General features: G+C 41.1%; 1 protein-coding gene across 8 annotated transcripts in view; it reads left to right on the top strand.

Annotated features, from left to right (window-relative positions):
• Window positions 1-11,651, top strand: part of LOC309869847 (maestro heat-like repeat-containing protein family member 1) — an 89,088-nt gene extending 77,437 nt beyond the window's left edge. For 7 of the 8 annotated variants that reach the window (XM_082741621.1, XM_082741623.1, XM_082741619.1 and 4 more), the window contains 2 exons: window positions 686-751; window positions 11,045-11,651. In XM_082741621.1, the coding sequence (XP_082597747.1) occupies window positions 686-751; window positions 11,045-11,361 (383 nt within the window). In that variant the 3' untranslated portion in view covers window positions 11,362-11,651. The remainder of the gene's footprint in view (window positions 1-685; window positions 752-11,044) is intronic. The other variant, XM_082741622.1, reaches the window with a different exon arrangement.
• Window positions 11,652-14,502: the final 2,851 nt, after the last annotated feature.

The raw sequence follows: 14,502 nt of genomic DNA, 5'->3' as shown, positions 1-14,502 counted from the left end.
TTGTTGTACACATAGAATATATGTTATGTAATATATAATTTGTGATATTTATCATATGGATAGATATATAGATATTGGGGAGGGTATGTGCTTTGGTGAGTGCTGTGAAGTGTGTAAACCTGGTGATTCACAGACCTGTACCCCTGGGGATAAAAATATATGTTTATAAAAAATAAAAAATTAAGAAAAAAAAAAGTGAATTATTTTCCATTGTTAACCAGTATTATATGCAAGTATCCATTTTGTGGATATTTGCCAACTCTTAGTGATAGTTTAAAAATCATTACCGATTTGATAGGCGAAAAGAGTTGTTTGGATTAATATATATGTTTTTTATCGGAAGTGAGGTGAAATATTTTTTTCCTACGTTTATTGGCAAAGCATATTTTATTTTTGCAAATAAATTGCCTCATGCCTTTTGTCCATTTTTCTGTTGGTGTGAGAACCCTATGGAGTTTGACGTCCTGGGTTCATGCCCTACTTGTCACCTGTCAACAACAGTTTTCTGGGTCACCGCTGCTCTGAGGGTTTTCAACGAGAACACTGACATGTAGGCTACAAGGCATCTCATAGAAACGTTTTTTGCTAGAACTGGTTTACAAGCTTCCGTGTTTGGGACCAAGGGGTAAGGGTGGCCCAAAGACCCAGGAATTCTGGAATGACTTTGCATCTGTCCTATCTTTAGGATTAACAACTAAGAAGCTAAACATGACTCAAATATATGATGATGATGTGGAGGTCATACAGAATGGTGAGTCTGAGCCTTGACTCTGAGATCTGGGTGACATGAGGCAAAAGGGCAAGACAGAAAGTGGGGGAAAGAATTCCTTAAGGACCTATTTTGTTACTTCAAATAAAGTATATTTTTACTATTATAAATGTTATATATAAAAGTAAAAAATCGGGCACCTTCCTTGCTCATTTGGAGGAACGTGTGACTCTTGATCTTGGGGTTTTGAGTTCAACCCTCATGTTGGGTGTAGAGATCACTTAAAAAAACAAAATCTTGAAGGGTGCCTGAGTGGCTCAGTGGATTAAGACTCTGCCTTTGGCTCAGGTCATGATCTCAGAATCCTGGGATTGAGCCCCACAATGGGCTCTCTGCTCAGCGGGGAGCCTGCCTCCCTCCACCCCTCTCTCTGCCTGCATTTCTGCCTACTTGTGATCTCTGCCTGTCAAATAAATAAATAAATAAATAAATAATATTTTAAAAAATAAATAAAATTAAACCTTGAAAGACTAAATTTTAAAAAGTAGAAAATGGGACTAAGTCAGAGGAAGAAAATGAGTTATCTATTATCATGCTAGTTAGAGAAAAACACAGCTTACAAAAATGTTCTAGTCACTCAACATTTATCATGTGTTGTCAGCTGCTACCTATAATGGTATTCATGTCCCCTGAAGAACTTGTAGTTTTGTGTTCTCTTTTATTGCAGTAAAATATTTTAAAATTTGTTTATATTTATAGAAAAAGTACATGAATATAGTCTGTGCAAAAAAAGTAGAAACATTATTGATAAAGTTTTTGGTTTTAGAGTAAAGTTCTATTCACCCCCAAGTCTGGTTCCTCTCCCCAATTCCTCCTGTCTGTTTGCTCTAGTCTTGTATTCTTTTGTTGTACACATAGAATATATGTTATGTAATATATAATTTGTGATATTTATCATATGGATAGATATATAGATATAGATACACGGTTTTTGCAACTTGCTTTTTTCCCCACTCCGTATGTTGGTACATACAGATCTGCTACAATCTTGGTAGATCATTATTTAAATCATCTCCAGTTTTTTGCTATTCAAAAACTGCTACATGAGCATTCTTATGTATGTCTCTTTGTATGTAAGAATATAAGTGTAAGTATTTCTTCAGGCGAGTTAGCCAGAAAGTAGACTTTTAAAAAACATTTAAAATTTAAATTCAATTTAATTAATGCATGGTGTATTATTAGTTTCAGGGGTAGAATTTAGTGATTCATCAGTTGCACCTGGTACTCATTCCATCAAGGGGCTTCCTTAATGCCCATTGCCTAGTTACCCCATTCCCTACCCCGCACCCCTCCAGCAACCTCGGTTTGTTTCCCAGAGTTAAGAGTCTCTTCTGATTTGTTTCCCTCTTTGTTTTTGTCTTATTTTATTTTTCCTTCCCTTCCCCTCTTTTCATCTGTTCTGTTTCTTCAATCCCACACAGGAGTGACATCATATGGTATCTGTCCAGAAAGTAGACTCCTCATCATGCACTTTGAGCTTAACAGGGTTTAAAGTGAAACATTTTAACTTTCTCTCCAGTATTGACATGAATTCTGATGCCCACCCCTCTCACTTAACAGGCTTTTGTTAGTGAATATTCTCTTTTTTAAACTCACAATTTAGATACTATGATTATTGTTGTTACTTTGATACAAACAATGTAGATTTACCTGCCATGTCATATGCTCCCCATTCCTTGTTGTATCTCTGACCATCCTTCTTTTTTTCATCCTTAAGTACACTTTTTGAAAGTCTCTTTAGTGTGGGTATCTTCCTATTATGCTCTCTTGGTTTTTGTTCCTTTGTAATGACTTTTTCTTAAGCCTATTCTTGCAAGGTAGCTTTATTAGTCACACAATTCTTTTTTTTTTTTTAGATCTTATATGTATTTTTAGAGTAATCTGTACACCCAAGGTAGGACTCAAACCCAAAACCCCGAGATCGAGAGTCGCATGTTCCCCTAACTGAGCCAGCAGGGGCCCCTACTAGTGACATAATTCTAGACCACAATTTCTTTCCGAGCACTTCGAAGATACCATGCTACTGTCTTCTGGTTCTCTTTGTTGCTAAAAGGAAGCCTGCGTCATTCTATTTTTTTTTTTTTTCCATTGCAGGTAATCTAGCCCTTTTCGCTGGCTGTTTTAATATTTTTCATTTGTAGCATTCGTTAGAAGTCTAGAATATCAGGCACCTGGGTGGGTCAGTTGGTTAAGCAGCTGTCTTTGGCTCAGGTCAGGGTTGGAGACCCGATTGGGTTGGGGTCTCTGCTCGGCGGGAAGTCTGCTTCTCCCTCTTCTGCTCCCCCTGCTTGTGTTCCCTCTCACTGTGTCTCTCTGTCAAATAAAGAAATAAAATCTTTAAAAAAATAAATAAAAATAAAAGTCTAGAAACCTAATAACCCCTCCCCCCGCCCCCTAGATTCAACAAGGATCAACTAATGGTTACCTTATTTTCTCTATTTCTTTACCTGCACCCCTCCCTGCCAGATTATTCTGAACCAAACTTCAGACTTCATATTATTCATCTATAAAATTTTAGTATGCATTTCTAAATGCTACTCCTTTTAATATTAAAACATAAAATATTAAAACTCCTTTAATATTAAAACTGAGCCAGCCAGCCAGTCAGTAGAGCATGAACTCTTGATCTCAGGATTGTGAGTTCCAGCCCCATAGTGGATGGCAAGACTACTTTCAAGAAATAAAATTAAAAAATAATTAAATTAAAACATTAGAAGTGTTTTAATAATAGACATGTTTTGGAGTACAAGGCAAATGATGCATGAATTTATTTTTTTTAATTTTTTATTTTTTATAAACATATATTTTTATCCCCAGGCGTACAGGTCTGTGAATCACCAGGTTTACACACTTCACAGCACTTACCAAAGCACATACCCTCCCCAATGTCCATAATCCCACCCCCTTCTCCCAAACTCCCTCCCCCCAGCAACCCTCAGTTTGTTTTGTGAGATTAAGAGTCACTTATGGTTTGTCTCCCTCCCAATCCCATCTTATTTCATTTATTCTTCTCCTACCCACTTAAGCCTCCATGTTGCATCACCACTTCCTCATATCAGGGAGATCATATGATAGTTGTCTTTCTCTGCTTGACTTATTTTGCTAAGCATGATATGCTCTAGTCCCATCCATGTTGTCGCAAATGGCAAGATTTCATTTCTTTTGATGGCTGCATAGTATTCCATTGTGTATATATACCACATCTTCGTGATCCATTCATCTGTTGATGGACATCTAGGTTCTTTCCATAGTTTGGCTATTGTGGACATTGCTGCTATAAACATTTGGGTGCCTGTGCCCCTTTGGATCACTACATTTGTATCTTTAGGGTAAATACCCAACAGTGCAATGGCTGGGTCATAGGGCAGTTCGATTTTCAACATTTTGAGGAACCTCCATGCTGTTTTCCAGAGTGGCTGCACCAGCTTGCATTCCCACCAACAGTGTAGGAGAGTTCCCCTTTCTCCACATCCTTGCCAGCATCTGTCATTTCCTGACTTGTTTATTTTAGCCATTCTGACTGCTGTGAGGTGATATCTCATTGTGGTTTTGATTTGTATTTCCCTGATGCCGAGTGATATGGAGCACTTTTTCATGTGTCTGTTGGCCATCTGGATGTCTTCTTTGCAGAAATGTCTGTTCATGTCCTCTGCCCATTTTTTGATTGGATTATTTGTTCTTTGGGTGTTGAGTTTGCTAAGTTCTTTTTAGATTCTGGACACTAGTCCTTTATCTGATATGTCGTTTGCAAATATCTTCTCCCATTCTGTCAGTTGTCTTTTGATTTTGTTCACTGTTTCCTTTGCTGTGCAAAAGCTTTTGATCTTGATGAAATCCCAATAGTTCATTTTTTCCCTTGCTTCCCTTGCCTTTTGCGTTGTTCCTAGGAAGATGTTGCTGCGGCAGAGGTCGAAGAGGTTGCTGCCCGTGTTCTCCTCAAGGATTTTGATGGATTCCTTTCACACATTGAGGTCCTTCATCCATTTTGAGTCTATTTTTGTGTGTGGTGTAAGGAAATGGTCCAATTTCATTTTTCTATATGTGGCTGTCCAATTTTCCCAGCACCATTTATTGAAGAGGCTGTCTTTTTTCCATTGGACATTCTTTCCTGCTTTGTCGAAGATTAGTTGACCATAGATTTGAGGGTCTATTTCTGGGCTCTCTATTCTGTTCCATTGATCTATGTGTCTGTTTTTGTGCCAGTACCATGCTGTCTTGATGATGACAGCTTTGTAATAGAGCTTGAAGTCCGGAATTGTGATGCCACCAACGTGGGCTTTCTTTTTCAATATCCCTTTGGCTATTCGAGGTCTTTTCTGGTTCCATATAAATTTTAGCATTATTTGTTCCATTTCTTTGAAAAAGATGGATGGTACTTTGATAGGAATTGCATTAAATGTGTAGATTGCTTTAGGTAGCATAGACATTTTCACAATATTTATTCTTCCAATCCAGGAGCATGGAACATTTTTCCATTTCTTTGTGTCTTCCTCAATTTCTTTCATGAGTACTTTATAGTTTTCTGAGTATAGATTCTGTGTCTCTTTGGTTAGGTTTATTCCTAGGTATCTTATGGTTTTGGATGCAATTGTAAATGGGATTGACTCCTTAATATCTCTTTCTTCTGTCTTGCTGTTGGTGTAGAGAAATGCAACTGATTTCTGTGCATTGATTTTATATCCTGACACTTTACTGAATTCCTGTATAAGTTCTAGCAGTTTTGGAGTGGAGTCTTTTGGGTTTTCCACATATAGTATCATATCATCTGCGAAGAGTGATAATTTGACTTCTTCTTTGCCGATTTGGATGCCTTTAATTTCCTTTTGTTGTCTGATTGCTGAGGCTAGGACCTCTAGTACTATGTTGAATAGCAGTGGTGATAATGGACATCCCTGCCGTGTTCCTGACCTTAGCGGAAAAGCTTTCAGTTTTTCTCCATTGAGAATGATATTTGCGGTGGGTTTTTCATAGATGGCTTTGATGATATTGAGGTATGTGCCCTCTATCCCTACACTTTGAAGAGTTTTGATCAGGAAGGGATGCTGTACTTTGTCAAATGCTTTTTCAGCATCTATTGAGAGTATCATATGGTTCTTGTTCTTTCTTTTATTGATGTGTTGTATCACATTGACTGATTTGCGGATGTTGAACCAACCTTGCAGCCCTGGAATAAATCCCACTTGGTCGTGGTGAATAATCTTTTTAATGTACTGTTGAATCCTATTGGCTAGTATTTTGTTGAGTATTTTCGCATCTTTGTTCATCAAGGATATCGGTCTATAGCTCTCTTTTTTGGTGGGATCCTTGTCTGGTTTTGGGATCAAGGTGATGCTGGCCTCATAAAATGAGTTTGGAAGTTTTCCTTCCATTTCTATTTTTTGGAACAGTTTCAGGAGAATAGGAATTAGTTCTTCTTTAAATGTTTGGTAGAATTCTCCCAGGAAGCCGTCTGGCCCTGGGCTTTTGTTTGTTTGGAGATTTTTAATGACTGCTTCAATCTCCTTACTGGTTATGGGTCTGTTCAGGCTTTCTATTTCTTCCTGGTTTAGTTGTGGTAGTTTATATGTTTCTAGGAATGCATCCATTTCTTCCAGATTGTCAAATTTATTGCCGTAGAGTTGCTCATAGTATGTTCTTATAATAGTTTGTATTTCTTTGGTGTTAGTTGTGATCTCTCCTCTTTCATTCATGATTTTATTTATTTGGGTACTTTCTCTTTTCTTTTTGATAAGTCGGGCCAGGGGTTTATCAATTTTATTAATTCTTTCAAAGAACCAGCTCCTAGTTTTGTTGATTTGCTCTATTGTTTTTTTGGTTTCTATTTCATTGATTTCTTCTCTTATCTTTATGATTTCTCTTCTCCTGCTGGGCTTAGGGTTTCTTTCTTGCTCTTTCTCCAGCTCCTTTAGGTGTAGGGTTAGGTTGTGTACCTGAGACCTTTCTTGTTTCTTGAGAAAGGCTTGTACCGCTATATATTTTCCTCTCAGGACTGCCTTTGTTGTGTCCCACAGATTTTGAACCATTGTATTTTCATTATCATTTGTTTCCATGATTTTTTTCAATTCTTCTTTAATTTCCCGGTTGACCCATTCATTCTTTAGAAGGATACTGTTTAGTCTCCATGTATTTGGGTTCTTTCCAAACTTCCTTTTGTGGTTGAGTTCTAGCTTTAGAGCATTGTGGTCTGAAAATATGCAGGGAATGATCCCAATCTTTTGATACCGGTTAAGTCCTGATTTAGGACCGAGGATGTGATCTATTCTGGAGAATGTTCCATGTGCACTAGAGAAGAATGTGTATTCTGTTGCTTTGGGATGAAATATTCTGAATATATCTGTGATGTCCATCTGAAATTGATGCATGAATTTTTAAGATAAAAGAGAGCCTAAGGATTTGTAGACTATATGGCACTTGAGGTAACTCATCTAGACCCCTGAGGTTGTCCATTCACTCTCTTCTGCCTCTGAAGTTAGGGGTCCCTCAGAGAAGCATTTCCTCCTCCTGAACTATAACCCTCCTCATTTCCGAAGCTGAGTCATTTGTCCAAGGTCACAGAAGTGAATTACTGGGCGAGCCAGAGCTAGACTTGCCCCTTCAGGGGTCTTTGCACTAACTCATGCTCACTGCATTGTCCTTTAATTTGACCAAAGTCCTGAGAAAAAGGGAATGGGAATCGGGGGTGTGGCAGAAGAAGAGCTGGTGTTCCCAGTGTATATCAGAAGAGAAATTTTGCTTCCCCTTCAGAACCCTTTGGTCCCTCAAAGAGACGAACAGCCACACCTATGTTTGTTATTCTTGGTAATTCTGCCCTTGCTCTCGATTAACTGAGTTTTCTTAATTATTGAAAACCTACTGTATACCAGGCACTCTCCTAAGCACTGGGATACCACAGCAAACAAAACTGATGTTGTCCGTTCCCACCACCTCCACCCCTTCCAGCGGGGGAGGGAAAGGGCCCTAACCAAGTACATATATGTAAGCAGGCACAATGGAGAAAGTAAGACACGGCCAATGGTTGGGGGTCGGAGGGCAGGGAAGGGGTGCCCCTCTGAGAAGGGGTGGAGGAGCAGAGACATGGATGCAGTGAGGGCTTGAACCAGCTGATTATCTGAGACAAGAGCACTCAACAGTTCAAGGAAGAACAAGAAGTCAATGTGATTGGCATGGAGTGAACCAAAGGAAGAGGAGGATAACGACTCAGAGGATCACAGTGGGGCCAGGATACTACTGGGCTTTTCAGCTGTGGTGAAGATTGAGGATTTTGCTGTGTGTGGTAGGGATACTTGGTGAAACAGAGCTCATCACTTCTCTAAAGGGTGGTGGCAGGAAGGGTTAGGGGTGTCTGTGATAGGTGCTGGATAGGTGACTCATTCCAGTGTCCAATAGAAATGATGTTTGAGTTATTTGTTGTTTACCATCTCCACAGTTTGCTTCCTTTGATAGAGAGATATGATGGAGAGAATGTTGGCTTTTATCGCCGTGCTGGTGGGTGCCTGTGCTTTTGGGCAAAAGAGCGGGCGTGTATGTCAGAATGCCCACGCTCCAGCTTCGCTGTTGGGGCTGTTCTGGTCCTGCACGTGCTTGTCCTCAGGCACTTACCCTCTGGTTGGAGCCCACTTCATTTCCTGGCGCCTGCTTCAAGCTAAAAAGCTGGATACGCTGCCTTTGAAGGAATGGTGGCGTCATATTTCAAAGGAAATGCCCAGCAGACACCTGGAGATGGACATGTTCTTGTTTCCTTTATGCTTTGTTACAGCTTTTTATCTTTTTTTTTTTTTTTAAAGATTTTATTTATTTATTTGACAGAGAGAGATCACAAGTAGGCAGAGAGGCAGGCAGAGAGCGAGGGGGAAGCAGGCTCCCTCCTGAGGAGAGAGCCTGATGTGGGGCTTGATCCCAGGACCCGAGATCATGACCTGAGCTGAAGGCAGAGGCTTTAACCCACTGAGCCACCCAGGCGTCCCACAGCTTTTTATCTTGAAAAGAAAAAGAGGTGAATGACTTTAAAGGGTCCTTTCTTCCAAGTCAGTGTGTAATGACGAGCATGGGCTCCAGTGTCAGCCAGCCCGGTCTGAAATACTAGCTCTCTCCTCAATGAGCTGTGTGAACTTGGGCACGTCACTGCCTCTGCGCGCTTCAGTTTCTTTGTCTATAAAATGGGCATAACAGTGCTAACCTTAAACATTGTTTAAGTATCAATTACAAATGGGTGTGTCCCATCAACCCTTTGTGTTGAGTTGACCCAGCTTCGAGGCCATGATGGGGCAAGGTGCTTGCAGTGGCAGGTAGGGAGGGCTCCTGGCGCTCTGGTCAGGGGAGAATGAATTTGTTAGCTGCTGCTGACTGTAGCTGTGCTCTCTCCAGTCCTCTAGTGACTAGGTAGTAGCCTCTGTCCCTTTGGGGTTCTAATCCTTGTTTCTGACCCTTACATTTTGTACCTGTGCTGCCTTCTCCTCATTTTTTCCAACTGAAGTCTCCACAGGGTAAGGAACCCCTGTTCCCAGCAACCAGAGAATTTCAGCAAAAGTATTCTAGAATGAAAACCCTAGGCTCCTCAGTGTATCAGAGAATTCACCTTGCCTTCCTCATCCCACCCAGCCTCTAAGAAATACTGCCTACCTTACCTAGACAGGAGGGACTTTTTCCCAAGGAAGGTAATTCTAGTTACGTTTATATCCGTATCCAGTGCCTAACAAGCCTTGTGGTCAAGAAATAGTTCTTCATGGGATTTCCATATTCACTGCGTAGCCAAAGCCAGGTGCTTTCTCCTGTTATCAGTATAAATGAGATCAGCATGGAACTGTAGACTTTGATGGGCTTGAAGGCCCTTTTGAGCCAAGGTTCTTCCTTTTCTCTTCATCCTTTGGATGTCAAGCAATTTAGCAGCCTTTGTTCCCACCGGAATCTCAGCCCCTGGCTGCCATTCCCTAATCCGATGGCTTGAACAATCCCTACATGCCCTGCTTCTCTATACTTCTCTACACAGCAGCCATATTCTCTTTGAAATGTGTACACTGAATCATGTCACCCCTGGACTTAAATCCCTTCAGTATCTTTCCACTGCTCTTTGGGTCAAAGTCTGGTCCCTTATGTTTGGCCTCAAGACCCTGATTGAGCCAGCTTCTGACTCTCTCTCCACCCTGAGCCTGTAACACCTCCCTTCTCACGAGAAGCTGTAGCCCCACTGGTTACTTTTTACACTGTGAGTAGGTGATCCCCTCCCTGACCTTTGGGAATGCTTCTGCCCAAGCTCTTCTCGTGGCTTCTTACCTCTTAGCTCACATGTCTCCTTCTCAGAGAGCAATTCCCTGACCGGCCTAAGGAGGTCCTTCCTGGTTGTTCATTCTCATTACTCTGTTAAATGTCCTTCTTTGTACTTCATTTGTGTTTCCTTGTTTGTTTGTTTGTTTTCTTAAAGATTTTATTTATTTATTTGACAGAGAGAAAGAGATCACAAATAGGCAGAGAGGTAGGCAGAGGGGGAAGCAGGCTCCTCCCCGAGCAGAGAACCGGATGTGGGGCTCGGTTCCAGGACCCTGAGATCATGACCTGAACTGAAGGCAGAGGCTTAACCCACTGAGCCACCCAGTGCCCCTCCTTGTTTGTTTTGTCTTTCCTCCACTGGAATGTCAAGTTCTCGAGGGTGGGGAAACTTTCTTGGTCACCACTGCAACCCCAGCACCTAGCAAGTACTCCATAACCACAGTCAAATGAATTAATGGTTATGGTTTCTAACAGTGAAAAACTGCAAACAACCTCATTATTCACTAATAGAAGGTTCATCACAGAGATTATGATAGGATCACATGACTGGATAGCACCTTCTATAGAGGAATATTTTATGTGATGAAAAAATGGAAATCTTATTTTTGTAAAAAGAAGTATCCATATTTGGTATTTAAAAAAAACTACAACAGGTGCATCTGGCTGGCTCAGTCAGTAGAGCATGAGACTCTTGATCTCGGGGCTGTGAGTTCAAGCCCTATGTTGGGCACAGAGATGACTTAAAAATATATATACTGCAGGGATTGGTATGAAAATATTAATAATATTATCTCAGGGGGACAGCTAAGTGATTTTTCTCTCATTCCTTTTGGAATGATTTTTATGTAAACAGTTTTCTAGAGTAAAACAAGTATTACTTTAACGGTGACAAAAGTTATTCTAAATGAAGTTATATAAGAATATCCTGGTATGTGGGGTGGAAAATAATGGGGTTTGGATAGGTAGTCCTTGGAGATCAAGAGTCTGAGTTGACCTCCTTTCTGGTTACAGCTGTTGGAAGTCTGAGGAATGATCCTGTGGAGTCTGTGCAGTCTTTGGTCAATACAACTCTGAAAAAAATTGATGAATATGTTAACCCCGGATTTGTCACTACTTCCAGGTTGAGTCAGCTGAGTAATAACATCTTCAAAGTCACAGGCATGAAAACCCCAAAAAGAAAGAAGAGGCTGTTTAAGAGTGTCAAACGGGAAAGAGATGACAATCAGAAAATCTGGAAGTGGCTTCAAAGCCCTCTGAATCTACTGCGCAAGCGGTCCAATAGGAGGGTGAAAAATAATCCAGTCATAATAGGCAATTCAGAGAAATAGTATGGTCACAGGTCCCGACGTCTGGAAGTCCATCTGCAGAGGCCGGGGCCGCCTACACTAAGTTGCTCCAACTGCTCTGGGACTAAAGCCTTTTCCATTTGTTTGTCCAGATGTCAGGACTTTGCCTCCCAGTAGCTCTCCGACCATAGTCCCACTGGATAGGCTACTTTAGGATTACACCCAAGGAGGCACTTTTAATCTTAGAAGAAAACAGTGTGTTTCTGGTACTTTGTCTCCCTTGGGGATTTCTGGCCACCAGCATATTCATTTTTTAATAAAACTTATTTTCTCATCCTAAGACAAGTTGATGTTCATCTTGGTTTTGGGGGGCTGAGGAGAAACTCAAGTGACAGGTTCAGCTCTGGAACTATCTCCTTCAACCTTCAGGTAAAGTTTTGAATGATAAGAGGGAGGCAGAATTGGGTGCCAGAACAGTGTGGCCCCTAGTGTCCAATCTCTTTTTTTCTCCTCCCACACACACACTGGATGAAATTCCCAGGCCTGACACATTACGTTCAGATTTCAGGTCCAAGCAGAAAAAGGCAGACTGTGGGTGTAAACACTGGAGTGGCAATAACTCCAGCCTGATCTCTCTCACTGAAGAAAGTGCCTTTGGATGGTGATGGATGACATTCTTGATGGGATAACTTTGAGTCCATTCTAATTTTTTTAAAAAAATGTTTAAATATTTATTTATTTATTTGAGAGAGAGAGAGAGGGAAGGAGCCTCTAGAGGAAGGGGGAGAAAGAGAGGGAGAGAGAATCCTGAAGTAGACTCTCTGCTGAGCAAGGAACCTGGTGCAGGGCTCAATCCCATGTCCCAGGGATGTGACCCAAGTGGAAATCAAGAGTCAGGCGCTCAACGGACTGAGCGACTCAGGTGCCCTGAGGGAAATAATTTTTTTTTTTCCCCAAGGGTCCTGACATTTAGGCTATGGGAACTCAATTCTGAAAAGTTTGAAAGATATGGAAAGGGGGATGTGGGTGGCTCAGTTGGTTAAAACTCTGACTCTTGATCTTAGCCCAGGTCTTGATCTCAGGGTCATGAGTTCAGGCCCCACCCTGGGCTCCACACTGGGCATGGTGCCTACTTAAAAACATAATAGGTTTGGGATCGGGGGAAAGGTATGGAAAGACCAAAGAACTAGTTCCCACTTTGGTCAAACTGATTAATTTGACTTTGAAGTTAACTTTGAAAGTTAACTTTGAAGTTAACCATGATCAGGATGGTTTTGATTGCTTCTAAATTTTATGAACTTTTATATAAAATCCTTCTAAAACTGTTTTCCTCATATTTAAAAATGAGAATGTTTGAACTCACTTTATAGGCTTTATGGAATGAAGTGAGATATGGCTTAATAAATGGCTCTCATTATTACCTGGGTATGACAGTTAATTTTGTGTCATGGTGGATGGGCCACAGTGCCCACATAGTTGGTTAAACTTTATTCTGGATGTTTCTATGGGGATGCCTTTGGATGAGATTAACATTGCAATTATAAATAAGTAGATCAGATTGCCCTCTATAATGTGGGTGGGCCTCATTCAATCAGTTGAAGACATGAATGGAATGAAAAAACTGACCTCCTGAGAGCAAGAAGGAATTCTGCCAGCAGATGACCTTTGGACTTGAACTGCAACATGAGCTATTCCCTGTGTCTTCAGTCTGATGGTCCAACCTGCAGATTTTGGACTTGCTGACCTCCATAATCGGCAATTCCTTAAATCAATCTCTTTCTCCCTTACCCTTTCTATACACACACACACACACTATTGGTTCTGTTTCTCTAGAGAATCTTGACTAATACAGTAGGTATAAGGCTGCTTCCTCTGAGTCAACAGAGAAGTGTTATTTCTTTGGGATGACAAAGGGGAGAGTTGGTGGGCATTGGTAGGAAAGCTGAACTTTAAAGGAGAAACACTACTGTGACCCAGCTTCCAAACCAAAGCACTGAGACTTCCAGTGCTTTGTATATTGGCATTTTCTCTACTGGCCTTCAGCCTAGCTGTACGCTCCATCTTTGACTTTCTGACTTTCTCTTCAATTTCCTTCAAACGTGGACTTCTCAGGATACCCCCAACCTTGTCATGACCTCTAATTCTTGTCACTGCTCCCTGGCTGTACATTCTGTGCGAAGATAGCTGCCCTCTCCAGATCCAGGTTCTCGTAGGGCCCCTAGTCTTGTATTTGGGGAGGGCCTTGACCAAATCAGGCTACCCAGCTGAAGAAGTGGTCAACGGCAGGGGGAGAAGTTGCATGCTCACTTGGTCCAATGTCAGCATCCTGTCTTCATTTGCACAGTTCCCCTCCTCCTGCCTTCTAGCATGAATCCCTCCCTTGTTCCCCTTCTCCTCTCCAGGTCCTTGAAATGGACGCAGTACTTCTGCTCCTCCAACCTCTTCATTATTTAGGCTCTTCTTAAACCATGCTAAGTGATTTTGTTCCAACTACTGTACCAACTCTCCTGCCTTAAGTTACCAGGGGAATTTTTTTCTAGTTATTCTCCCTGACCTTGACATATGCATTATTATTTTTTATTTTTTTAATATTTTTTAAGATTTTATTTATTTATTTGTCAGAGAGAGAGCACAGGCAGGCAGAGTCAAAGGGAGAAGCAGGCTCCCTGCGGAGCAAGGAGCCTGATGTGGCACTTGATCCTAGGACGCTGGGATCATGACCTGAGCCGAAGGCAGCTGCTCAACCACCTGAGCCACCCAGGCATCCTCATATGCAGTATTTTTTATCATTTTCTCTTTTGCTCTCATGAGGACCCTAATTTGCCCTCTGCTGCTCTAATTCGTCAATTCCTCACTTCCTTTCCCTGGTTGGGGTCATTTCTTAAAGGTCATTCCTTGCTTTTATCCTCTTTTTTTTTTTTAATTGTGTTAAAATATACATGATGTAAGATTAACTCTATTAACCATTTTTAAGTGTACAGCTTAGTGTTAACTGCGTTTACTTTGTTGTGCAACTGATGTCCAGAATCCCTTCCTCTCACAACACTGAAACACCCTGCTCATTAAACAACAGTTCCCAATTTCCCATTCAACTCAGCCCTTAGTAACTTCCATTCTACTTTCTGTCTCTATGAATTTGACTACTCTGGGTACCTCATGTAAGTAGAATCCTACAGTATTTGT

This window comes from Mustela nivalis (assembly GCF_964662115.1).
Source record: "Mustela nivalis genome assembly, chromosome: 7".
Lineage (NCBI taxonomy): Eukaryota > Metazoa > Chordata > Mammalia > Carnivora > Mustelidae > Mustela > Mustela nivalis.
This window is presented reverse-complemented; position numbering and strand designations above follow the sequence as displayed.